Here is a 27039-nt window from a genome sequence, read left to right as displayed (position 1 = left end):
TGCTTGTGCTGAAAAACTCCTCCTTCTATTTCTTATTCACCACCTCCATCGTCTGTCTTCCCAGCAGTTTGTATTGAAATCTCGCGCATGCACAATAGCGCTCCCTCCAGAGTGCTACTGCGCACGCTCCAGCGCCATTTTCCTTTAGACAACATTGCGAGCGTACTGTGCATGCGTAGTTCTCAGGGGATTTCAGTAGCTCGCAATGTTGTCTAAAGGAAAACAGCGCTAGTGCGTGCGCAGTAACGCTCCGGAGGGAGTGCTACTGCGCACATGCGAGATTTCAATACAAACCGCCAGGAAGACAGACGATGGAGGAGGTGAATAAGAATAAGGAGAAGGAGTTGTTCAGCACAAGCAATAGCGGTGGGCGTCCATAAGGTATGACGCTCGGGGTGCAAGGAACGCCCACGATGCATGGAGGGACTGATTTGCATATCCATTTCAATGGTAATTAACAAAAACGGGGAGAGGGGTCTTTTTAAAAACAATTAACAGCACCTGAATAGACTTTTTAAAGGCTATTCAGGAATATATTTATCTCAATACCTGAAAATCTAATGACAGAGCCCCTTTAGGCAAATGACTTGAAGCTTTTCCGAGTCTCACAGCCAAATCTGTCACAGGACCTATTACTATTATACATCATGGATGTTATGGGCCATCTCAGGGTGCACATTCTATAAATATGTCTGTAGGCCTCTGGTTACAGTGAAAGAACTATTATAAATGTATGATAAATGTGTGACCTGGTAATTTGTGATAAGTTTAGCTTTTTTGCTGTGTATGATATGAATATTTATATTGTTAGAGAAATCTGATGTACAGAATGATATATTAGGACGTCCTAAGACAAATAGGTCAGAGAAATAACAGGATTCTAGCTAGGCCCGACCTCTCTTGGCTACATCACAATTAATTCAATTTGGTTCCTTGAACCAGCTGAGCTCAATGTAAATGCATCCTTGTACTGGGCAATGGCCCAGAGTTCACGCAGCGTGTCCAAAGGCCTTCTCCTGCATGTGCTCTGTTATCTGAGAGAACACATCTATTTACTCATCGCCTCCAACTCTGAGAAGAATCTGAAATTAGCCTGGAAATGATCAAATTCAGCTTAGCGTTCAACCAAGCGTATATCCAAATACCATGCAGAGTGTGGCGACTGATAGCGCACTGCCGCGGACTCTAGAAGAAGCTGCTACTCTTCCTCTGTTGTGTCATCCGACCAGCTTTGATTAACCCGAACACCTGTTACCCAAGACTGCCTTTTATTCAATCTGGCAGCCGAACAAGTCGTCGTGTTTTCCATTCAATAATGGCACACGAAAAGAAGAGAAAACAAACACATATTCTGACTTCGCCCCTTTTAAAATCATGAGCTTGGGAATTGCACTTAAGTTTTTGTTCTTTTCATCAGCTTGTTGGTCACATAACATGTTTTCTCAATATTACCTGTGAATTAACTGAATGGGTCAAATTATTGAAGACCTCTAAGTAGTATCCACAATATTCCTTTGCCTTAAACAGCTTGTCCATGGGTGCTTCCAATACTAGCACCAGACCTGTCCATGGGTTGCATCTGATTTTTTCAACCCAGCTTTGAGCCATTCATATGCTTATCTACGTTTACGATAGACTATCAGATAGACAAACCTATTCTGAGCAGCTGCTTTTACCAGAACTAAAGACTAGAGATGAGCGAGTAGTACTCAATTGAGCAGGTATTCGATCGAATACTACAGTATTCGAAATACTCGTACTCGATCGAGTACCACTCGCTATTCGAATGGAAAAGTTTGATGCAGAACCAGCATTGATTAGCCGAATGTTATACAGTCGGCCAATCAATGCTGGTTCTTCTCCTACCTTTAGAAGTCTTCTCCGTGCAGCTTCCCCTTGGCGTCTTCCGGCTCTTCATTCACTCTGCCAGGCATCGGGCCTGGGCAGAGCCAACTGCACATGTCCGCTTGTAGTGCGGGCATGCGCAGTTGGCTCTGCCCAGGCCCGATGCCTGGCAGAGTGAATTCAGAGCCGGAAGACGTCGTGGGGACGCTGCACAGAGAAGACTTCTCGGAGGATCCAGCCCGACCCTCACTCGTGGACTTGGTAAGTGTAATTTGATCGAACGTTGCCTACCCCTGAAACGAGCATTTTCCCCCATTGACTACAATAGGGTTTGATATTCGATTTGAGTAGTCGAATATTGAGGGGCTACTCGAAATGAATATCGAACCTCGAACATTTTACTGTTCGCTCATCTCTACTAAAGACCCTTTTACACATGTGGACCTGGCAGCAATGAACGGAAATGGAGGTTTGTTCTCGAGCATGCAACAGATCACCATTACCATTTCTGCATGGTGTGAACAAATGATTAATCCCCATACTTGCTATGAGTAGGATGGAGCCTCCGCAGCACTATTTCTGCGGAACGGCGACGCGGAGAAGACATCTAAAGGTAGGAGATGAATAGCCCTTCTTAAGGCTATTCCAACCTGTTAGTCACAAAAAATTCCATCTGAATGACAGGATCCCTTTAATAAGTTGGTTCTAATCTTTCTCCCCTCAACCTTCACAAGGCTTCCTTCTCTGAAGAAGAAAAGATTGGAGAACGTCTCTCAAGTTTTTACCAAAAGACTTCACAAAGTTTCCCTCTCCGAAGAAGAGATGCTGAGGAACTTGTCCTATGGTAGTGTTGTCTCCTTTTACTTGAGATGACCATTAACATGAGGAAGGGGTATCATTTTTTATGAGTCCCCCTAAGTATATTGATACATAATTCCATATGATGATGTCCTTACAATTACCACCCTAAGAATTATTGGTTCTCATAAATTTTTCCCTCCTGAGCTGTGTGCGTTACTAAAAATACATCAATGGCAATGGTTTCTCTCCATTCTCTGGTTGTTTAATGATATATCTCAGACAGCATACAACCATTCATTCATACAGCCTCTTTAGGAAGGTATTTCATGATACATGTTGTTTTTATTGGACCCATCATTATGATAAAGTAGAACCGCTTGCAGCATTAACATGGTGAATTGAAGGCCATCGTTCAATCACAAGGCAAGAAGCGGTTTCAGGTGTCTGGTCCCTTTTTTAGATCTGCATTGTATAGCTCCAATATTAGTCCCTCTAGAGAAAGCATATACAGTATATACATGTATGTAACTATGTTGCTTGCTAGTTTAATATGTATAGATTTTTTTGTTAGTTGATCTAGGGGTGAATATTTTATTGACTCCAGCAATATTTTTGCGACAATTTTGGAATTCAAAAATTTCAAGGATCTTGAACAGTATCAGGTTCCGAGCAACGTTCCTGATCATGCAGCTAATTCGCTGTCCTGAAGTTATCAGCCTTTACAAAAGTGCTGAGTACATTTTTATAACGGGGTCAAGGACCCACAAGTTTATTGCTACATTTACTACCGTACCCTGTGCCTTGGTCTTATCTTGTTAAGTCTTTTTTTTTTCCTCCGTGATCATAAAGACCATGTGTATGCATTTTATTTCCAGACCGTAACTTTTCCCTTACCCTTGTCAAAGAAACCACAAGTTGTGTGTTTATACAGTATATAGTCACCTTCATATGCTGACAAAACTACCGCACACCATGCTGTGAGTTGTCCTTCCTTCCCAGACAAGCGAAGAGCAAGGTTCTTTACCCCCCTCCCATTATTCCAGCATAAACAATAGACATATTTCTTGTTAACCCTCCCAGATCTGACACTTCTGTCCTGGGTCCTCCCTATAGGAGCTGTCATGTTATGATCCCTGATGCAGGCAATCCTCAATGCATGGGGTAAGCTATTTCCTAGGATGTAGATTAGTCACTTGGCAGCTGATGGTTTGCAACCACTGGACAGATATAAGTGCTGTCATTTTCTATACTTGTGTCTCCTGCTCCTTCTTCCCCCTCCTCCCCCGCCTTCTCTGCATCCAACAGGCCTAAAATGACACTTTCCTGGCACCCTAGGGGGACTAAATTGTCTAACTATTGTGTTTTCTAAATGTCTGTTCCTCTGTTCTTATACTTTCAGCCGCTGCCGCTCTCCTCCCAATAAAACAAGATCTTTCTGCAGCTTGAAGCCCCTTTACATTGTTTTGTTATCTTCGTTTCTCTTCACTTTTCTGTTTTTTGTCTTTTTTTCCCCCTCTTTTTGACACCTGCACAAAATCAAGACTGCGATCTGTTTCTCTGTGGGGTTCTCATTGTGATTGTGAAAGCGAATACAGAGCACATTGTTGCTGTGATACACAGTTGACAAAATACAATATGCTTTTTTCATGTACCATATTCTTGTCTAGAATTATGTTATGGGCCATATATCTACTAAACTGTGCTACCAAGGAAAATAGACGTATTGGTTAGGAGTTAAGCTGGACAAACACTTCAGAAGGATTTTTGACTAATATTGAGAATTGTTAAAGGAAACCGGTCATGTTAAAAGTGTACTCAATCCATTGGCAGCATGTTATAGTGCAGGAGGAGCTGAGACTATTGACATATAGTTTATATATAGCATTGTACTTATATTTATGTCTGCTGATATTGGATTTAAGAGTCTAATGGGTGGTCATACACTACATAATAGAGAATATGGTTGACATACATCATATTACAATGGGGTGGCACTTGGTGTCCCAGTGACTCCAACTATGGACTCCGTGTGCCTTCTGCTGGCTCTACAATTGTGCTGTACAGTGAGAGCAGTGAGGAACCGCTAGTAATCATCCATGGACGAGTACTGGGGGGAGGGGGTGTTCCTCACCGCTCTCACAGTACAGCTCTATAGGCGCTGCTGTGAGGAAGGGCGTTCCTGACTGACTGTCAGAAACACCCTTCGGACGGTGAAGAGCTACAGTGCTGGCACCAATAGCTCTTCACCGGATCGTGAAAGAAGACAGTGTGCTGAATTCAGTGCACTGTCGGCTTTCTAGCGGTATATAATACCGCATGTGCCCCAAGTGATGAAAGGTTCTCTTTAAGAGATCTATAGAGAGTGATGGTGGACATGAAATGGTAACTGTGGACATGAAATGATGGTGGTGGATAAACAGAGTATGTATTCTATATATGTTCTTCCTCCTTTCTTTCCTTCCTCTCCAATCCATTGGTTACTTTGGATTACTCAATGGAGGCCACGACTTCTCTATGGGTATTCCATAATATTAAAAATATCCTAGTAGATTGACGGTGTGTTGGGCATCAATATTAGATAAAGGAGCAATATAGATACTAATATTAGATTTCATCTCCTGGATATTTATGACCCCAGGATGCCATGTCACCCTGCAACTGCTTCACTACAGTAAGGGTCAGTTCACACGTGAAAACCGCCTAGCTTATTTGTGCGAGGTAAAAAACCTCGAGGAGTTTTTTTGACGCTGTTTTTTGCATTCCGCGCGGTTTTTGACGAGGTTTTTGACGCGGTTTTCGCTAGCGGTTTTCGCTAGGTTTTTTTTCCCTATATGTGCTATAGAAACTGCAGGCGAAAACCGCGCGGTTTTTTGCAAAAAACCGCGCGGTTTTTGTGTGCAAAAACCGCGCGTTTTTTTACCGCGCGGTTTTCGCCTCCCATTCACTTCTATGCAATTCTTCAGGCGTTTTCCGCCTGAAGAAAGGTCATGTCGCTTCTTCAGGCGGAAAACGCTAGGAGGAAAAAAAAAGCTAGTGGTCTACATAGACCACCATGTTAAAGGAGAGGTTTTTGAAGCGAATTCCGCTGTCAAAAACCTCCCCTTTGCCCACGTGTGAACTAGCCCTAAGTGAGTGGAGTTACCTTGCAACCTAGTGGATGCTGGGACCATGACTTTGAGTCACAAGAAAATCAAACACTGTTCAATCTTTTTACAACAATTTTAAGGTGTAGCACCCTAGGGGGTCACAAAGCGACTCTATTCACCTACATTAGTGAAGGAGTCATAGCGTTATACAATTATAATAAGCAGAGGTCTAAGGGAATTGCCTAACCATAAAAAATAGTCTTACTCTCTTCTCTGGTATATCATAATCCATCTGATTCCTCTTTGGTCCTCCTCCAGTCTCATCACATCACACCAGCGCCCGGTAATACTATGATGTTTACATCTAAGCACCATGACACTAGAATGCCCCATGTAACACCTGAACCCCAATCCCCGGCCTCAGTAGTCCTCCAGGGCTACTTTTGCAGTCTAGAAAAGACCAAATGAGGGTGATGGATCCCAGGAGAGATTTATGCACCCCCAAAAACCTCCATTTATGATATCGTGTTGTACCATGGGACATTCAACTAAGATTGGTCCAGAAGAAGCAGCTTCTTACAACCATAAACATCCTTTTTATGGCCAAATATTGTTATCACATTTTAGAACATTTAGCTACAACTTCTCTACCTCATTGGTAATCCAGAATATAAAGAATAGAAGATAACTCCAGCAGGAAGTGTCACATCCTTCCAATATTGTATAACGTTTATATATCCACCTGGATGTTTTATTGATATAACCCTCACTTTTCTAGTTTCTTTAGCCACCTACACCTATTATTTTTTTTCTCTTTACCCAGAGCTAGATGATGGTAGTCTATTGTGAAATAGTAATATATATTTAATATACCACAAGGCAGTTCATGGATATCTTCAGTATCTAAGCATCAAAGTCACTAGACACAGACTGAATACAAAATATACCTGTTGTTCATTCCAGCAGATCAGGAAATTCAATGATGCTAACAAGGCTTTCTTTGCCACAAAGTCAAGCTTCGAACATTGCAAAAAGAAGTCATCCTATATGAACAACACCTTTCTATATGTCCAATGCCATTTAACGATGACCCCTTATATTTACCAAAGTGGAATGATATTGTAGAAAGAGACCTGTACATTGCTTAGATAGCCTATTGATTTTAGTTTATTCCATGTAAATTTTTATTTCAGTTTATTTTAGGTGAAAAATAGCTTTAAGAAGAAGAGGCGGTTGCTAAGAAGATGCAGACGTCGCTGGAGAGACTTCTCTTGCAGCATTGGGGACGCCCCCAGTGCTGTTTGAACGCTGAGGCCCGCCCCCAGTGCTGCAAGATAACTCATTTGCATATCGCTCAAAATCGGGATTTTAACGGAAAGGCAGGCGGGAGACGACTTTTAAAGGTAGGAGACGAATAGCCTTTCTTAAAGCTATTCCGATGTGTCAACTAGAAAAAAAAAGAGATTTAATGGTAGAATCCCTTTAAGTGGTCAATTCATTCTAAAATTACAGCTGTTTGCTGGGGGTCCTAAATACTGGGGCTCAGGGCTCGTTCACATCTGCGTTCACTGTCCTTATTGCAGGTTTCCGTTTCCTGCATAAAACAGATGCAGGAGACGGAAGCCTGCAGGAGACTTTCTCACCCATTCATTTGAATGGGTGAGAAAGCTGTCCGGCCGTGCGCGGCAGTGAGCGTTTTGCGCTCTCCGCCGCGAAACCGGGTTTTATAATCCGGATACAGAGTCGGACATGCACTACTCTGTGTCCGGATTAAAAAATCCGGTTTCGCGGCGGAGAGCCTAAAACGCTCACCGCCGCTCACGGCCGGACCCGGTCTATGGTTTCCGTCTTCTGCCATGCAGAAGACGGAAACCATAGAACGGAGACATGAACGCAGGTGTGAACCCAGCGTCAAGGAGTTTATCTTATTGGCATGAAACATTAGTGTTAAGAAAACCTACCAAAGTGTCGTGCCACTTTATATGTGTTTTTAGGGTTATAAATATTATTAATTTATCCTTAGGATAGATCATCAATATGATAATGTTGGGAGTGAGACACCTGTCACCTCTACGGTCAGCTGTGCCCAACAGCCGCCAGCACTGAAATCTATGCAGACAACATAGCCAGAGGCACAGTTTTGGTTCTTTGTGTAGTGTCTGTAGCAGCTCAGCAGCAGCAACATGTCCAGAACACAACACATAGAATAGAAATATCTATCCTGCTCCATCCTCTGGGTTAGTTCCGGCACTGCCGGCTGCAGGAAACAGTTACTCGGAAGGGGCGTTGGACTCCCATTTGATATTGATGATGACATCTTAAACTGCAATAACCAAATGTTATACCAAAACGTAAAGGTGCTTCACCATTTCATCAAGTCATGATAGCACAATTGAAGTCTGGAACTCCTGCCAATAGTGGGAACAACAGGAAGTTCCCCTTTACAAGAGGTGCTACGTTCTTTACATTCTCAGGATCGGTGGTGTGAGACCTCAGAGACCTCAGTCATATATTAATGGAATATTTCCGTAATATACAATCACTTTAAGAGATAATAAAACCCATTTGATGAAATATTATAAAGTTTGTTAGTATGTTTTATTTTTCTGAAGGTTCTGTACAGTATCTTAATAAGATGATAATACTGTATTATTATTATTATTATTATTATTATTATTATTATTATTATTATTATTATTATTATTATTATTATTATTAATAATAATATACCTGGATGACTAGTTATCATTAGAGATGAGCGAACAGTAAAATGTTCGAGGTTCGATATTCGTTTCGAGTAGCCCCTCAATATTCGACTACTTGAATCGAATATTGAACCCTATTATAGTCTATGGGGGAAAAATGCTCATTTCCCAGACGCCGCGGGGAAGCTGTACGGAGAAGACTTCTAAAGGTAGGAGAAGAACCAGAGTTGATTGGCCGACTGTATAGCAGTCTTTTACATTCGAACAGCGAGTGGTACTTGATCGAGTACGAGTATTTCGAATACCATAGTATTTGATCGAATACCTACTCGATCGAATACTACTACCTCATCTCTAGTTATCATCATCACCTATCAATTCCGATATATAATATATAAGGTCTTAATTTTGTCTTTCAACTATACCAACTCTTATAGATTATAGCAGTATGTGACATCTCTAGGAGCTTAATAGGGCTAGTTCACACAGAGTTTTTTGCAGGCGGATTTTGACGTGGAATCCGCCTCAAAATCCACCTGCAAAAAAGGCTAGCATTCACTTCATTGGGAGCCGCTCTCTTCTTTTTCCTACTAGCAATTTTTTTTCACCTAGCTGGAAAAAGAAGCGAGATGCCCTATCTTCCGCAGGTGAGACACATAGGAGGGGGATGCAGCTGAAGAACCTCTTTCTGTGATCATCCGTTGAATGCATGCTGTGAGAGGGGAGAAGGAGCTGTACTGTGAAGAGATGTGTTGCTAAAAATGCCGAGCACAGAATGCACATGAAACAGGATCAACCTAACTAATCATTAAGCATGAAGAGAGAAAATATGGATGTTCAATATTACATTTGAGTTACAGCATTATATCCAGTTCATGTGATTTTAGTAGAAACTGCACTTGGCCTGTCTGGCTTCATAGTGTATTCCTTAGCTGTAAAATGTATTCAGTATTCAGGATAGAGGACTGATAATGCCATAAACTGCGAGCAAGTCCCACAGTAAATCAGTGCTGGAGAGATACATTTACTGATCTAAGCACATATTATTTGTCGACATCTCCTATTAATACTGACACATAGCTAATTTGTTACAGAGTTATTACTGTATTGGTTTGCAAATAATTATAAGTGAATTGAAACAATGTTTGTATTTTTAATGAGACATTCATTATTTCTATAATAGGCTGGGTGGCATTATCTGTAGAGTAAGTTAAGTATGGGAAAAAAATTATCACCATTCCAAATAGCTAATTGCATTTATATACGTTATTGACCAGTTACGATACCATTTACCATGTCTTTTGTTATTTTCTACAAACCTTTCTACCTATTTGTCATGGATGTTTGTAATGTTCTTAAAGGATTAGCTTAAATGGGAGACCCAACCTCTTAAAAATAAGGCCACAGGGCTGATCAGCTCCCAACAGTCACACCAGCTGGTCACTCCAAGTCACACTCCCAACAGCAAGGAAATCTGAAATGACTGGGGTAACCTGTGGCCAACCCAAACATGGTGGCTAGAGATGAGTGAGTAGTACTCGATCGAGTAGGTATTCGATCGAATACTACGGTATTCGAAATACTCGTACTCGATCGAGTACCACTCGCTGTTCGAATGTAAAAGTTTGATGCAGAACCAGCATTGATTGGCCGAATGCTATACAGTCAGCCAGTCAACGCTGGTTCTTCTCCTACCTTTAGAAGTCTTCTCCGTGCAGCTTCCCCGCGGCGTCTTCCGGCTCTTCATTCACTCTGCCAGGCATCGGAAGAGCCGGAAGACGCCGCGGGGACACTGCACAGAGAAGACTACATGGAGGATCCAGCCCGACCCTCACTCGTGGACTTGGTAAGTGTAATTTGATTGAACGTTGCCTACCCCTGAAACGAGCATTTTCCCCCCATAGACTATAATAGGGTTCGATATTCGATTTGAGTAGTCGAATATTGAGGGGCTACTCGAAAAGAATATCAAATCTCGAACATTTTACTGTTCGCTCCTCTCTTATGGTGGCCATTCATATTAATGGCCATTCTTTTGAGCAGATTTCCTTATGTGATGTGCTTATGATCTCATAAAGACAACCCATTTACAGGGTTTTTTGGGAGTTGAATATTGATGACCTATTCTTTGGAGTTTAACATCTGGGATCCCAAAATATCAATGGATTAGATGAGCGCTGCTTCCATTTGGCAAGTGACATCACAATTGTTCATCCCAAGGCTTGTATGAAGTTCGGTCCCATTTAACACCAAGCACAGTCTCTTTGTAACGTTTGGCGCTGAGCCTCACATTTAGTGAAGCAGCCAAATAATTCACCCAAATCTGCAAATTTAACAAAGTTTTTGTTACTTATGATCAACTTATAAGTTCCTCCCCTGAAACCGCTTACAAAATGGGGACTTTTGGATGGGTTTACATAAACATCACCTAATTTGTTGCCCATATCCCAGGACTATCCTGGGCAAATTTAGGACTGTATGCTGTCAGAAACAAAAGGCTGAATAAATCGTCACATTGAAAGTGATTTTCAATTTGCAGGCAGAATGTTATAGAGCAGAAGAAGCTGAACAGATATACACTATGTATACTATAAATAATATAAATACTTCTGTTGGTAGATGTTCATTTAAACCTTAAATCTTGATTTTGGAGCCCACAAGTTTGTGGATCGCAGTTATTGATAGACTTCTTAGTAAGGCCTCATGCACATGGCCACGTGTGATGGGTGGGTGAGAGCTGACCTTTCAACAGATGGCACTCGGGTCACAATCAGATGACATCCAAGTGTTATCTGAGTGCCTTTGGTGAGTCATTAATTTCTTTGGAGAGTCCCGTCCTATACTAAAATCATAGTCAAGGATAGGACACACTCTATAAATATCAGATCGGAAAAGAGCATCAGAGCTCTGCTTGGACTTTCTTGTACATGCGGCCTAAGAGTAGGGTCGTACACTGGACTCCTAAGCCCAAAAGAGCAAAGATTAATAAAATAAATAATTTATGACAAGTTATGTTTAATAGAAATGAACGAGTAGTGAATTATTTGACTACTTGAAATTCGATTTGAGTACTGTAGAACCTCAATATTCGACTATTCGATCGAATATTGAATCCCATTAGTTTATGGGAAAAAAAAAAATGCTTGTTTCAGGGAAATCAAAATTCGACCAATTGGAGTCACCAAGTCCACTATGACACCTCAGGAAATGATGCCAACACCTCTGGAATGCAACTAGGACAGCAGGGGAAGTATGTCTGGGGGCATCTAACAAGCCCAAGTCCCAGTATTACCCCAATATCACAGCCTATCAACTAGACACTCCAAACTCAATATAACCTCTATGAACAGTGAAAAAATACTTGGAAACCTTCTTTCCTCTACATTAGTATGGACAGAAAGACAAATTTTAACCTAAAGAAACATTAGCATGCACCTCTTTAAATCACATTGCCAATGACAACCAAAGAAGGCAAGGGGGAAATCAAACAGCCCCCACTCTTAACTGTCATTGTGTATGTGTGTGTGATGTGGTGAGACCTCCAAAAGTTACTTTTGTGGCCCTTGAGGTGAGTCCTTCCAAATTAAGTTATAGCTCCTTAAGCTGAACCATGCAAAAATTACTTCTGATCTGGAAGCATTATCCGCTAGCCACTGTAACACCTGTTCCTGGTGCTCGGGCCTCATCAACGTTGCACTCTGCACCCTGCTTAACATTTCCATTAAGCCAGGGATTGTGGATGAGCGCAATGCTGGCTGTCCCTCACCAGTAAGCATTGGATCCGAAGTAGCTTGACCGCGGCCTTGACATTTCGACGCCCCCGTCCTCGTCCCTTTGCGCTAGCCTTACGCATCAGTTTGATCAGTTCCTACTTCTTTATAACCTGCAGATTAGACTAATGGATACATCCTATAGATCAGTGCCGCACCTCCCATGAGGCGACCTGAAGCGACCGCTTCGGGCGGCGCTGTGCCAGGGCCCCAGGAAGGGTGGCATTTTTGCTGACCTAAGCCAGTCCAGGACAAGCTGTGCTGGACTGGCTTAGGGTCACCGTCACTGAGCGGTGGATTGGGGAGGCCACTGGAGCAGCGCTGCTCCAGCGGCCGCCCCTCACGCTCAGGCAGAGAGCAGGCCTTCTCCTTGCCTGCTCTCTGCCTGTTAAGACGCTCGCTCTGCTAGGCCCCACCCCTTCCGCTTGGCCCATCCCGCCCCTTCCGCTCGGCCCCACCCCTTCCTCGGGGGGGGGGGGGGGCGGCTTTCTGACATCTGCTTCAGGCGGCAGAAACAAATGGTTCACCCCTGCTATAGATACATATATATTCATTAATCCGTGTCCTATGAATTATAGATAGGGATGGTCTATACAATAATATGCGACATCCAATCCCCTCCTTGTAGTCACAAGTATTTGGCCTCCTCACACACTCACAGCCGTCTTGATGCCTTTGTCTTTTTTGTCTAAAATCAAAACCATAAAATAGTAGAAATATCATTTTGCTTGAAGGCAATTTTCTGACACAAAGAAAAATTATTCATATGATGTGGACTGATAAGTGATGCATAAGATGGCACCAGCTTGCTTCAGTTTTTCAATCAGTCTTTTTGGATCTGGTTCAATTTTCTGAACCAAAATGTTAAATTCTTTAAAAAAATAAAAAATAAACCAGATCCTGGTTGAGCGGAAACAAACTACAAATATTACTAGTAACCCATATCTAGGTTTATATTTAGATTCATTATATAGAAAGGATCAAAAAAATTGTGACATGCTAACATACTGTGCCCCCCTGTCCCTGGATGTAAGATTGAAGTGACATAAGCTAATAATATAGAGGGGCCTGACTTTAATCTTTCATCTGGGGCCTGACCGAATCTTGTTTTGCCCTTACATGTTCCGCACCAGATCCTGAGCACAGTGACATTCTCTGAATATAGCTAGACAATATAATTGCTGTCAATTGTTAATTACTGTGCTATACTATACTATATGATAAGTAAGTTATATCTGTACAATGGCTTAAGCCTAGTTGGGGATGTGTATACAGTATGTAAGAGAATATATAACCACCAAGGGGCAGGAGTACAGACTGCTGCCCCGGACCAAAGTTGCAAACATAAAAAATGAGGTATGTGAGTGGTTAAAATAGACTACACAGAATATCACCTGATTAGCATGTCATGATTTTGCACATATGCGTGAATAGCCTTTAAAAAGGCTATTCAGGCACCGTAAATGTTATATTAAACTACCCCCAGTTTTAAAATAATACCCTAAAAAAGAATGTGATCTACTTACGCATCGTGCACGCTAGGCGGGCATTCAGGGTGCACCGTCTTCTTCTTCATCCACGCCATCAAATGACATTGATAAAAAAAAAAAAAGTGGCCTGGGCACATGCCCAGTAGCATGCGGCTTCTACTACGGCTACTGCGCATGCGCCCAGGCCATTTTTTTTTTTATCAATGTCAGTTCGCGAGCGCTGGAGGAGGACGGGAGCGGAGGACATCGGAATGCCTGCCCAGCGTGCACGATGCGTAAGTAGATCACATTCTTTTTTAGGTTGTTATTTTAAAACTGGGGGGGGGGGGGCAGTTTATTATAACTTTAGCGGTGCCTGAATAGAGCAGGTAGGTGCTGATAGAGCCCCTTTAATTGTTATTTGGGGTCATTCAGTAGCATTCAAGTAGTCTGCACCTCTCTATGAGAAGACCTACATAAAACTATGTGATGTTTCACTTTTTTACTATTGTACTATTGTTTAGTTTATTTTTTTACTATTGTGTACATTTTTGTACTTTTGTATACTTTAGCAACCTATTTTTCTTCCTTTTAGTAGAAATCAGGCTCTAAAGTTCTCCCTAGCAGTGCTCCAACGAAATAATGTTAAGATCCCTCTGATATTCATTGTGTATTACCAGGGGAAGGGTCACTTCAATTAGCTATATCAATGGCTTCAAACTATGGGTCCATTCACATGGAGGAAGTTGGGGCTTTTTCAGGTGCAGAACTCATGTCAGAATCAGTATTGAAAAAAAAAAAAGACTCCCATTGACTTCAAACGGAACCAATTGAAGTCAATGGAAGTCTTTTTTTTTTCAGTGCTTATTCTGACGTGGGTTCTGCACCAGAATCAACCCCAACTTCCTCCATGTGACTGGACCCTATCACAATGAACACATTTTTTGGGGTGGACAACCCAAAAAATCTTGGGTTCGAGTGAACCCAAATTTTTTTTAAAAAATTCATAATGAAACTAGCTCCCCAATTTGGTAATTTCCCCCAAACACCCCTTACCAATATTAAATTAAATGATTGTGTTTAAGTGTTTTTATATTTTAAGCTGGTTTTTCCATACATCCTGGTGTCTGAATATGGATACCAACTCCTTATCCATACCCTCCATCAAATTACATTTGATCATAGCTTTGGGGGAAGTCTTGAGGGCCCCGGTGCAATCCTTTGTCTGGGGCCCCCTACCTCATCCCTACAGTGAATTCTTGATAGTGATGGTTACGGGTGCTAAGAAGTTTAATCCACCTTAGTGTGGTTAGGGGAATCTGTGAGTCTCCTTGGTTTATGGGCCAGATGGAAGCTGCAATCTCAATACTGACGCCAGTGCTTATAGGCCCCCTAAGGCTCCCGGGCCCTGGCGCAACTGCACCCTCTGCACCCCCTCAAGTTATGCCCCTGTTTGGGGTTGCATTAATATAATATTTTCCAGTAGGGTATATTTTCAGAATATTGCACTTAGTTTCAGGAAATAAAAAAATATATTGTACAAAGACATTTGTTGCAGTCATATCATAATACATTTTGCAAAATATTTTTTTTTTTTAATTGAAATGCAAGTTAAGTCCAGAATGGAGTACATGGCGTGACTGTATGGCCCCAACTTGTGGTTGCTACGGAGGACCTATCTCAACAGAAACCTCATTTCCCCGGAGAGAGCAATTGGAAGCAACTAATTAGCGGGCGCGCTGGCATTGAGCCACACTTGACAGTTAGTTTATATATACAGGAGCAGAATGCAAGATTTAAAAAGACAAGTTTGAAAGGTCGGTGATATGCTTGTGAATTAAGCAATGGAGGGGGCTGTGTCACCGTCACCTGTCTGTGGGTCTTTGTATGACAGCCATGAAGTGTCACTGAAATGTTGATTGTATTCAGACTTCTTCTGCGCACTGACAGAACAAGGACCATCCTATCTATCAACAGTTCCTCAGTACAGAAGCTGAGATGAGCTATTCCTATCCACCCTTCATGGTGTCATTGCACTTATAGTTAGGTGGCTGGTTTTATTAGCAAATAATTGTTCTAATTATTATCAGCGCTTTAGTCGCAGGAGATGTGGATGGATAAGACTGGGGATAGATACTACTAATAAACTGATTATATGGCTCATTATTAATAAAGTGTAATGTATTGTAATAATAGGGACAGTATTATATGTCATGTAAGGTGAAACTGAATGTGCAAATAGAAAGTGGAGGATGTCATAATAATACCCACTACTTCCCCCACCAATCCTAACTATGGCTCAGGAACTATTATTTCATAAGGAAGGGCAGAGCAATCCATTTAAGATACTTAAGCTGAGCTGTAACTAATGGAGATGTGGCAGAAATTAGAAACAAAGCCGGTTCCATAGTTATAATGATAGTTTACTACATCCTTTATTTATTATTGTGGTGCATGGAAATCACTGTGTGTATTATCTCTGTACTGTGACATCACTGTGTGTATTATCCCTGCACTGTGACATCACTGTGTGTATTATCCCTGTACTGTGACATCACTGTGTGTATTATCCCTGTACTGTGACATCACTGTGTGTATTATCCCTGTACTGTGACATCACTGTGTGTAGTATCCCTGTACTGTGACATCACTGTGGATATTATCCCTGTACTGTGACATCACTGTGTGTAGTATCCCTGTACTGTGACATCACTGTGTGTAGTATCCCTGTACTGTGACATCACTGTGTGTATTATCCCTGTACTGTGACATCACTGTGTGTATTATCCCTGTACTGTGACATCACTGTGTGTATTATCCCTGTACTGTGACATCACTGTGTGTATTATCCCTGTACTGTGACATCACTGTATTTATTATCCCTGTATTGTGACATCACTGTATTTATTATCCCTGTACTGTGACATCACTGTGTGTATTATCCCTGTACTGTGACATCACTGTATGTATTATCCTGTACTGTAAAATCACTGTGTGTATTATCCCTGTACTGTGACATCACTGTGTGTATTATCCCTGTACTGTGACATCACTGTGTGTATTATCCCTGTACTGTGACATCACTGTGTGTATTATCCCTGTACTGTGACATCACTGTGTGTATTATCCCTGTACTGTGACATCACTGTGTGTATTATCCCTGTACTGTGACATCACTGTGTGTATTATCCCTGTACTGTGACATCACTGTATTTATTATCCCTGTATTGTGACATCACTGTATTTATTATCCCTGTACTGTGACATCACTGTGTGTATTATCCCTGTACTGTGACATCACTGTGTGTATTATCCCTGTACTGTGACATCACTGTATTTATTATCCCTGTATTGTGACATCACTGTATTTATTATCCCTGTACTGTGACATCACTGTGTGTATTATCCCTGTACTGTGACATCACTGTGTGTATTATCCCTGTACTGTAACATCACTGTGTGTATTATCCCTGTACTGTGACATCACTGTGTTAATTATCCCTGTACTGTGACATCACTGTGTTTATTATCCCTGTACTGTGACATCACTGTGTGTATTATCCCTGTACTGTGACATCACTGTGTGTATTATCCCTGTATTGTGACATCACTGTGTATATTATCCCTGTACTGTGACATCACTGTGTGTATTATCTCTGTACTGTGACATCACTGTGTCTATTATCCCTGTACTGTGACATCACTGTGTTTATTATCCCTGTACTATGACATCACTGTGTTTATTATCCCTGTACTGTGACATCACTGTGTTTATTATCCCTGTACTATGACATCACTGTGTTTATTATCCCTGTACTATGACATCACTGTGTTTATTATCCCTGTACTGGACATCACACACAAGATTTATACTGGGCAGTGACATCATTATATGAATTTTCATGGATGTAAGTAAAACATATCAGTCATACTGAACCTGAAACTGGTGACTGATGGGCCACTATGCTATCTATGACATAACAACAGACCATTCCCAAAAATGTCATGTAGCATTGGGCACGCCTCCAGTTAAAGTTCAGGAACCTCAGTATATGCTTCTGAACTTGGAGGACTGCGGTTTGTTATAATGGTGAAGGGACAAGCCTAGAAAACTGAATTTTCATAGCATGGAGTCTGGACTTATAAATTTGTCATTCTGTCTGTGTACATGATCATCTGTGTAACGTCTCTGTAGTATAAAGGACATCTATTTTAAGATACAACCCTACTAGTATTACTTGTAAATTATTCACTGTTTTAGCTGATAAACACGGTGCAGTATCTAACAGGTCTTAACTTATTTATGTAACATGTGTCACTGTTCACACCTGTACTGACAAAAGTCAATGCAGTCAGCACATTAGTGCTATGTTATGGTTCTCAGTGCTATATACTTTTTATATACTATGGTTCTCTCACTTTATGTATTTTTATGTAACTGTCCAATGGATGAAAAAAAATTACAATTATACTATCTATATCTATCTATACATCTATCCATTTTCTAAACTGAATTGGTCTGAATATTCTTGCTATTAATTAGGGTGGGTTCACATCTGCGCCTGGTCTCCGGCTTAACCAATCCGGCCAGTTTCCGTCTTCTGCCCTGCAAAACTTGAATGGGTTTGTAAGTGTGACTGCCCATGTGCATCTTCTGCCTGTCCACTGGGGAACTGTTTTTTTTTTTTTTTTTTAACCGGTCTCTTGCATGTCCGACTTTGTGTCCAGCTAAAAAAAATGGCTTCCCTGCGGAGAGGCAGAAGACGAACACAGGCGGCCACCTTTACAAACCCATTCAAATGAATGAAAACTGACCACCAGGTTTCCGTCCCCTGTCCAGTTTTGCGGGGCAGAAGACAGAAACCGTTTGGATTGATTCAAACAGAGACCAGGTGCAGATGTGAACCCGTCCTTACTTAAAAGGGTTTTCCAAGACAAAAAAAACCTTTAAAGGGGTTGTCCCATCACAAGGATCCTATCTATACTGCTTGTTAATGTAGATGTAAGACTTTTCCTAAATACACTGCTTCAGCAAAACTGCTTTGTTTGTCCGCTATCTTACTTTATTCAATTCTTTGTGGCCACAGCCCTGACTTATCTGCTCATGAGTCAAGTGATGTATCTGCTGCTCTCAGGGGGGAGGGAGGAGGGGCTAAGTGCAGGAAGCCAGCCTGTGTATCTAGCTATTCTTGTGTCTACACCACGTGACCTAGCTTCCTGCTCTCAGATAGGGGAGAGGAGCTGCTTTAATTTCTTCTGTTCTCCCAGTTATCAGGCTAGATAATTCAGTTGTGTTCATTATGGCAGAGACAGGAAGTCTCTGTATGTAACACAGAATGGAGTTGCTGCTGCCTGTACTTCATAGTCCAATATGGGTGGGCGGAGCTACATACAAATTTGGGGGCGGAGCTAAATGGCATGTTGCATGTGAAACCCCGCCCACCAAATGATGCAAGAAACCAGGAAGAAAGAAGATTTTACAGCAGTAAAGCCTGGTGAGTATGCGACGTGGGAATACCCCTTTAAGGGCAAGCAATAGTGTAAAATGAAGTGATGCTTCTTCTTCCATCCTTATTTATAGAGTCTTGGCCTTCAGTGGTTTACATTGGTCTCCTTACCAGGGCTCCAGTGATGACATGAATGACCTCTTATGTGGCCACTGTAGCCAATTACTGACATCAGAGGCCACATTTGGTAGTCTGTTACATAATCTCTGACACCAACTATTAGATTTCCCCATAGAACAGTGGTGAGCTCTGAGGATTCAATTATTATTGAGTGACCCTTTAAACACATAGAAATTGAGTAGAGGCGCCTTTAAGAAAACAGGATCATGTGAGAATGTTAGGCCTGGTTCACATCTGTGTTCGGGCCATTCCATTCCTCTCTGCATGAGTCCTGCAAGCAGCGCTTTTCTCTCTGCATTTTTCATGCAAAAACTGAGTAAAAACCACACGGACCCCATTATAGTCTAAGGGGTCCAGTGGTTTCCTAAGGTAACTGCTTTTTTATTCAGATTAGGTTTTGATTCGGGGGTCTCCAAGTGGACCTCCAAATGGAAATCCATGACGCAGATGTGAACTGAGCCTTAGTGAAGTCATCCAGGATACTTCTTATGGAATATTTGCAGAAAGAAAGAAACATACCTGTATTTGGCATAACCAGTCTTCCTCCTTGATGGCCAAAAATTCCACAGACTCTCATTTCTGGCTTGGATGAAATAGATGACAGGTTCTGTATATAGGGTGTTTTATTTCGGCTGTGTAGAGTACCAAAGCATCTATTGTTACCATGTGGAAAGGTCCCTGAAAGTGTCTTTCCATGAAAATCCGGCCTCTCGGTCACGCCAAGTGAGACCATGAAGGAACTTTGCACCTTGACCTTGATGTCTGTGAGAGGGTTAAATATTGAAGACTCGGTCATTATTTCTTTGTCCATAGGGTCCTGGAAACAAATTGGACCGCTGTATGTTCTGCTCACTGTTAAGTCCGGTTGGAGAGAAGAGTTCAATAAAAGGGAGTTACCTGCAAGACCAAAAAAGACTTTCTAAGTCGGCAATACAAAGCTGATGATATTACAGTGTATTGGTGGCAAAATATTAAAACCCAAGCATTTTATAACAACGAATAAAACCTATTTAGCTTTGCAAATTCATAGCACAAGGATTTCTAACCATTAAATCCTATGTAGTAGAAGCCACCTAAGCGTTAAGGGAATTATAGGGAGTGCACTCATTTGTCTCCCAGTTAATGTCATTTTACTATGGACTTACACAGCGAGTCTTGTCTCCTTCATTATGGTGCCTCTATCTATATTTGATACACATGTCATAACTGCAGTATTATGCATGGGTGAAGCCAGCTTGCTACTTTGTTACAGAAGCTCAAGTTAATGTAATGTAACTTTGTGGCTGATAGGTGCCTGGCAAATGTATTCATAGTTCCGAAATGGTTTAATACTCAGCATTTCGCATAGTCAACTACATTTCAGCTAACAGCTTAAAGAGGTATTTCAGAAGAAGCTAACCCTTCTCCTTACATTGTGTCTTTTTAACCACCAGACAATATCTTGCTATTTTATTTCTCTATGTGATCCTTAGCGGCAAATAGTCAGGCTGTCCATACTTATTGTGTCTATTATATAGAGTCAGTGTATCAATATGTTCACATTAAACTGATCTGATTTGGTCAAGGACCCCAATTACTCATAAAACGAAATCAAAATAATATCACAACATGTTAACTGGAACCTTGAATTGCTGCAATCTCATCCTTCCCAACTGGGTGGCCTTGCATAAGAATATATGGGAGAGTTAGCATATCGTTTTGTGATAATATATCACAAAATCATGTTCATGATGCCTGGACGGTCAAGAGAACAGATAAGGGGGAACAGAGCTATAGTCACAGATCGAAGAAGTAGAGATGGATATACAGATTATAAAACAGTTACTAATCACTTTAAGGCTAAGGTCCCATGGGGCAAAAAAGCGCTGCGGGAAAAAACCACGAAGGCAACGCAATGGAGTTCTTCCCGCAGTGCTTTAGACAGAAAGTTTGCAGACTTTTCCGCAGACTTTCTCTTACAATTATATCTATGGGGAATCCCCCGCTGTTTTTGTAGGTAAAATTGACATGCTGTGATTTACAAAACTGCGCCGGTTTTAGAAATCCCAGTATGTCTGCACCACAGTTGTTACTGCAAAGTGGCATTGGATTCGCTAGAATCCCATCCCCTTTGCCCTTACTGTAAAACACCGCGATTTTTCCTGCCACGTTTCTGCCACTGGCAAATCACAGTGTTTCCGTCCCATGGGGCCCTGGCCTTCTCAACTTTTTCCATTGCATTCAATGGTTTTTTAGTGACGCTGAAGTGAAGTATTAGATTCAAAATGAAGGTGACTGCATCTGTAGAGTAGAAAAGTTGAATAGTGACCGATAAGGGTTAACATTAGAGGCAATACTGTGCATAGATAGATAGATAGATAGATAGATAGGAGATAGATAGATAGATAGATAGATAGATAGATAGATAGATAGACGCTTGACCCAAGGACTAATTTACAAAACTGTAAGTCAAATCGGTCATATTGAAATTTACCAATTCCATGTAAAAGATAGACAGCGCAAACCTAGACTAGACAATCTTAAACTGCAACAGATTTATTAGAGTATCTGATAGATTCATCAGATCATTAGACTGTTTAATGTGACTTTCCACCTCTTTTTGGGGGGCTTAGTTAACTATCTTTTGATGGATCATAGAAACTGATTCGATGCGGAGACACCAACACAGATGGGAACCCAGTCTTAGTAAATCTTGCCTATTTCATCCAGAAAAAGAAATATCTTCATCCTTAGGGGGTCCGTAAGAAAGTCTGTGTTTAGTCCTTTGACATCTGTGGACCATTTGCAAATCAGTGTGCAGTGCTGCAAGCTGTGTTTGTTTTTATGGTTTTCAACTCTGCATGTCTCCATGCATAAAATTGTTCTTGTGAAATGAACCACAATTGAAGGGTCAGTGTATAAACATGAAAAATGCTGGACACTAAATATAGATTCCAAAATGAGAATTTCCATTTAAAGTGTGACACCCAGGCAATTTTCAGGGCTCCCATCTATTTTGGATTTCCCCTAGGACAGGATCAGGGTTAACCATTGACCTCTTCACCACTCTATACTACCAGGACATTTAATTTGAGCCCCTTCAATCTCTTATCCCACCATACAACTTAAAACACACCTTTTGACTACTCTAAACCACCAGGGTGTTTCAAATAAATCTTTTTAGCTTTCATGTTGTTTGAAAAAGAACAGCAAAATCTGCAACAAAAAAAGCTGCGCTTCTGCAACGTGGAGCCCCAACCTAAGGCCGGTTGTAGACGACCCGGCTGCATTCGGTCGGGCCATGAATTAAAAGAATGGGCGGCACATGCGGATGTCCCCATGTGCCACCCGTGCACAGGCCATGCTTCCATGGCTCCTTTCATTAAATGAATCGGAACTATGGAAGCAAGGGTCATAAACTAGGACAGGAATAGGACCTGTTCTATATTTTGTGGCCAGGACTAGGGTTGAGCCGATCTTTAGATTTCAAGATTGATTTTAAAATCCGAAATTTGCTCGATCGCCAATCGGAATCCGATCTTTTCCGATCCCGATCCTCAACCCTAGTCAATCCTTTTCTATGGGAAAAGTCACTTTTGGGGTTGAGCCGATCTTGAGATAACCTCCGCTCTCGATCCCGCTGGAAAAGATCGGGTCGGAATTCCGATCGCGATCGTGAAATTTACTTGATTGACGTTCGGAATCCAATCTTTTCCGATCCCGATCGCTCAACCCTAGCCAGGACAGCTGGTCCACACACAAGGCAGTGAAATTCACAGACGTGAGTACGGGCCCATTGAAATAAATGGGTCAGTGTGCTATCCATGAAATACACGGATAGCAGATTGAACACGGCCACGGTCATCTGCAACTGGTCTAAAAGAATGTTATGTAATTTCCTAAGGTTTTCCTATTTTCAGGCCTCTGTGTAGTATTACAGCTTAGACCCAAAGAAGCTGTGCAGCCATAACAGAGACGAGGCCTATTTTGACCAAAGTGAAGGGATCGCACAGTAGTCAAAAATAGCATCATCCATGTGTCCCAGGCCCAGCTAATGTCTAACGTGTTCTAGATTCATTAAGTTAAATTGTCACAGAACTTCTCTCCAGGGAAAGGGAAAGTTACAGATACAAAATAAAAAAATTGCCTGTATTTTCATTTTTCTCCATTGCCTGGAGGCTTCCTGCAGCATTATATTTTATTTATTCTTCTCCATTGCTGAAGAACACTGTGTAACAAGACTCTTTCCTTAATGAGCGAGAACTGTTCCCTATCTTTAAGTGGTGTTTTGCATCCTATGCATAATTCTCTTACATTGAAATCCAGAAAACAGCTGGCAGGGGAAGAAAAGAACTAGGGGCCTCCACCTAGTCTGAATATTTGGGGTTGAACTTGGGACAACTCCATCAAACATAGTTCCAAATAAGAAGATAAAACACATTTGAAACTGCAGACATTAAAGGAAAGAGGTATTCAGAATCTATAAGCTGCTTTCCTGGTACGCTTTTCAATCCCTCCTCTGCTCATACAATCTGTCATTCACAAAAATGTTATTTGTTACTGTCATTGATAATGTGTATTTGTGGTATCACTTAGCTTTTCTTGTCCAATTGCTGAGGAGTTAGACGACTACTTTAAAGCTGCTTGCAGACGACCTTATGAATGGTCAGTGTGATATCTGGGTTGTTCCCGAATAGCACACTGACCGATTCATTTCTATGAGACTGTACACATGACCGTGAATAACATGGTCCCGTATACGGGTCGACAGTCCGGGCCACAAAATATAGAACTGGTCCTATTCCTGTCCAATTTTGTTACCATGCTTCCGCGGTTCCTATTCATTGAATGAAGAAGCTGTGGAAGCCTGACCGGTGATATCCCTGTGTCGCTTGTGTGCCGCCCGTGCTGCTCATTAACTACTGCTGGTTAGCACATGGTCATGTGCAATGGCTTAAAGGGATTCTATCATTAGAAGACCACATCGGAATAGCTTTTAGAAAGGCTATTCTTCTTCTACCTTTATTATTCTAATCCAGGGGTAGGGAACGTACGGCTCTCCAGCTGTTGCAAAACTACAACTCCCAGCATGCATACTGGCTCTGCTGTTCTGAGAACTCCCATGGAAGTGAATGGAGCATGATGGGAGTTGTAGTTTCACAGCAGCTGGAGAGCCAAAGGTTCCCTACCCCTGCTCTAATCTGTGTCGCCGTTTCTGTGAATTTTCTTTTTTCTCCCATATTCAAATGAGTCTTCAGAAAGCACAGGGCCCATCTCCAAAGACTCTCCAGTGATGCCTCTGTTTTCTTCTCCCGATGCCTCTTCGCCTTGTCATCAGCCACGTCATCAGAGCTGTCTGAGCATATCCATTCAGCCATCTTCCTGTGGCCTGTTACATGAGCATCCTTCGGCCACAGGAAAATGGCTGAACTAACTTGGCTAACAAGTTGGCTCTGCTGACCAATGATGCGGCAAAGAAGTTTTGGCAACAGAAGACAGAGACTTCAATGGGGAGTCTCCTGTGTTTTCTGAAGGCTCATTTGCATAAGGAATAAAAATAAATTTCTCAGGATCGGCGGCGCGGATCAGAAAATGAAAGGTAGGAGAAGAATAGCCTTTCTAAATAGTCGATTCCAATAGTCCTGTACCTGGCCAGATTTTGCAGCCATGCTCATTGTCCCCAGTGACTAAGCCTGCGGAAGCACATGACATCCATGTGCCACCCATGCCGGTCAATAATAGGCAGCGCCTTGTACAAAGTTGTATGCACAAGCTCTTAGGCTAGGTTCACATCTGCGTTGGCTGTAGGAGACTTCATTGCAAAATTCACTGAAAAAGTCCTGCACTGAGGACTACATAATATCTAACCGGAAGTCCTAAATTGCCCTATAATTGTCCTATTAGCAATATTGTATTTTTCCTTTTGTTTTTGGAATTTTTTTTACCGTATATGTACTTGACACATATGTGAAAGTAAATTTATCTTGGCTGTTACACTTTACATGATGGGGGTTCATCTTAAAAAGCCAATAGACGTTCTAAAAGACCACCACGTCTTCTTACAAATCTCTAGAAAGAAAAACTGCAGGATAAGTTCATTAGGTGAAAAAGGAGACCAAGGTCACAGTAAACCAACCTTGTCGGACAGTTTTGAAATTGAAAGTCTGAAAGCCTCCTGTCAGGGCAGACGAATCAATAACATCCACGCCATACTCGCTCTGGCTCCTTCGATACAACGTAATTCCCACCACCAGCACAGCCACAGCAATGATGGCAGCTCCCAGACCAGAGTACAGAGCAATGTCACTAGCATTCTCAGCGCCTGGACAGAAAATAGAAAAGGAGGGGGGAAAAAACAAGACAGATTACTTCAAGTTGTTCAGTGAAATGAACGCTGCTCAGGGACTATGTGGTCAAGTGTCAGAAAGAAACCAGTGCTTTATATTGTACAAACCTGCTCCGATCAAGTCATGTAACCTTATTGGAAACAACCACTGTTGATCAGCATTAGAAGAAATGAACTTTACCGAGCTTGGGTCTGAATACAAGATATCTCCGGAAGGTTCTGTTACAAATTTACAACTTTTTCTGGCACTTGTGGATTTTCGGTAAGAGTAGAACAAAATAGGAATGTGAATGGTGCTGTAAGGGCTTATTCACACAATGGTGAAAAATAGCTGTGTGACGGACGTTTTTGTAACACCACGTGGCCGTTTTAAGGACATATTGATTCCAGCCCATTCACATGGCCATTTTTAAAATTCTTTTAATCGTTGTCAAAAAACTAACATACTTTTTCTGTCAAAACTGGAACAGATAGACTCATGTGAATACATCCTTTGACATTCATTTGTTTCAAAAGGATCATGTGACATCTGTTTCAAATAAGTACAAGGGTAGTCTGAAAAGTTTCCGACCTCCACATGTAGATGGCAACACTCGTCAACCAAACTTGAGGAATGTGTTCGCGCATGCGTTGGAATGTACTCATTCAGCCATTTTGCACCAGTGTTTTTTCTTTGACAGTCGTTGTAGTGAGTCCATGCGAGTGATTTTGTGAAAATGTATAAAATTGAATATTGAGCTGTCATTAGATATTTGTTTTTGAAAGGCAAAACGTCTTCGCAAATTAGAGACGAGTTGGACACTGTGTACGGGGACTCTGCACCATCATGTAACACTGTCAAATTTTGGGCAGCTGAATTTAAACGTGGCCGTACCAGCTTGGTTGACAATGAACTTTCACGATGGCTAAAAACTGCAACCACGAAAGAAACATTGCTCAAGTTCACCAAATGGTGCTAGAGAGATTGTAAGCCCTTGCGGGCAGGGGCCTCTACCCCACTGTGCCAGTCGGTCACTGTTAGTTTTATATCTACCTGTATATTCTGTGTATTGTATGTAACCCCCAAATGTAAAGCACCATGGAATTAATTGTGCTATATATATAAATAAATAAACAATAATAATAGAGAGCCTCTGCTATCTCTCGAACCTTCATTCGATGATTTCCTAACACCATTTGGTGAACTTGAGCAATGTTTTCGTACATACGACACGTTTTACTAGAATTTTGCATTAACAAACCGATTGACAAAACCTAAAACAAAAAGAGAATCTCTGTTTCTAGGAAATTGGGTAATAACAAGCATACTGTAGCTCACATTAAAACTTCCATTATTGTTTTTTGAGTGGAGAGGGTAGACTATATCCCAGAATATTTGCAAATATTTGCAAAGCTTTCCCTTAGACAAGGA

At 41.5% G+C, this 27039-nt stretch overlaps 1 protein-coding gene across 2 annotated transcripts in view; it reads right to left on the bottom strand.

Moving 5' to 3' along the window:
• UNC5D (unc-5 netrin receptor D) overlaps positions 1–27039 on the bottom strand; it is a 562375-nt gene that overhangs the window by 75367 nt on the left and 459969 nt on the right. For both annotated transcript variants that reach the window (XM_075273020.1, XM_075273019.1), the window contains exons 8-9: positions 25419–25604; positions 19823–20200 (exon numbers count right to left, since the gene is read on the bottom strand). In XM_075273020.1, the coding sequence (XP_075129121.1) occupies positions 19823–20200; positions 25419–25604 (564 nt within the window). The remainder of the gene's footprint in view (positions 1–19822; positions 20201–25418; positions 25605–27039) is intronic.

This window comes from Leptodactylus fuscus, chromosome 5 (genome assembly GCF_031893055.1).
Source record: "Leptodactylus fuscus isolate aLepFus1 chromosome 5, aLepFus1.hap2, whole genome shotgun sequence".
NCBI lineage: Eukaryota > Metazoa > Chordata > Amphibia > Anura > Leptodactylidae > Leptodactylus > Leptodactylus fuscus.
The sequence above is the reverse complement of the archived record's forward strand: the minus strand, read 5'-3'. Positions and strand labels throughout refer to the sequence as shown.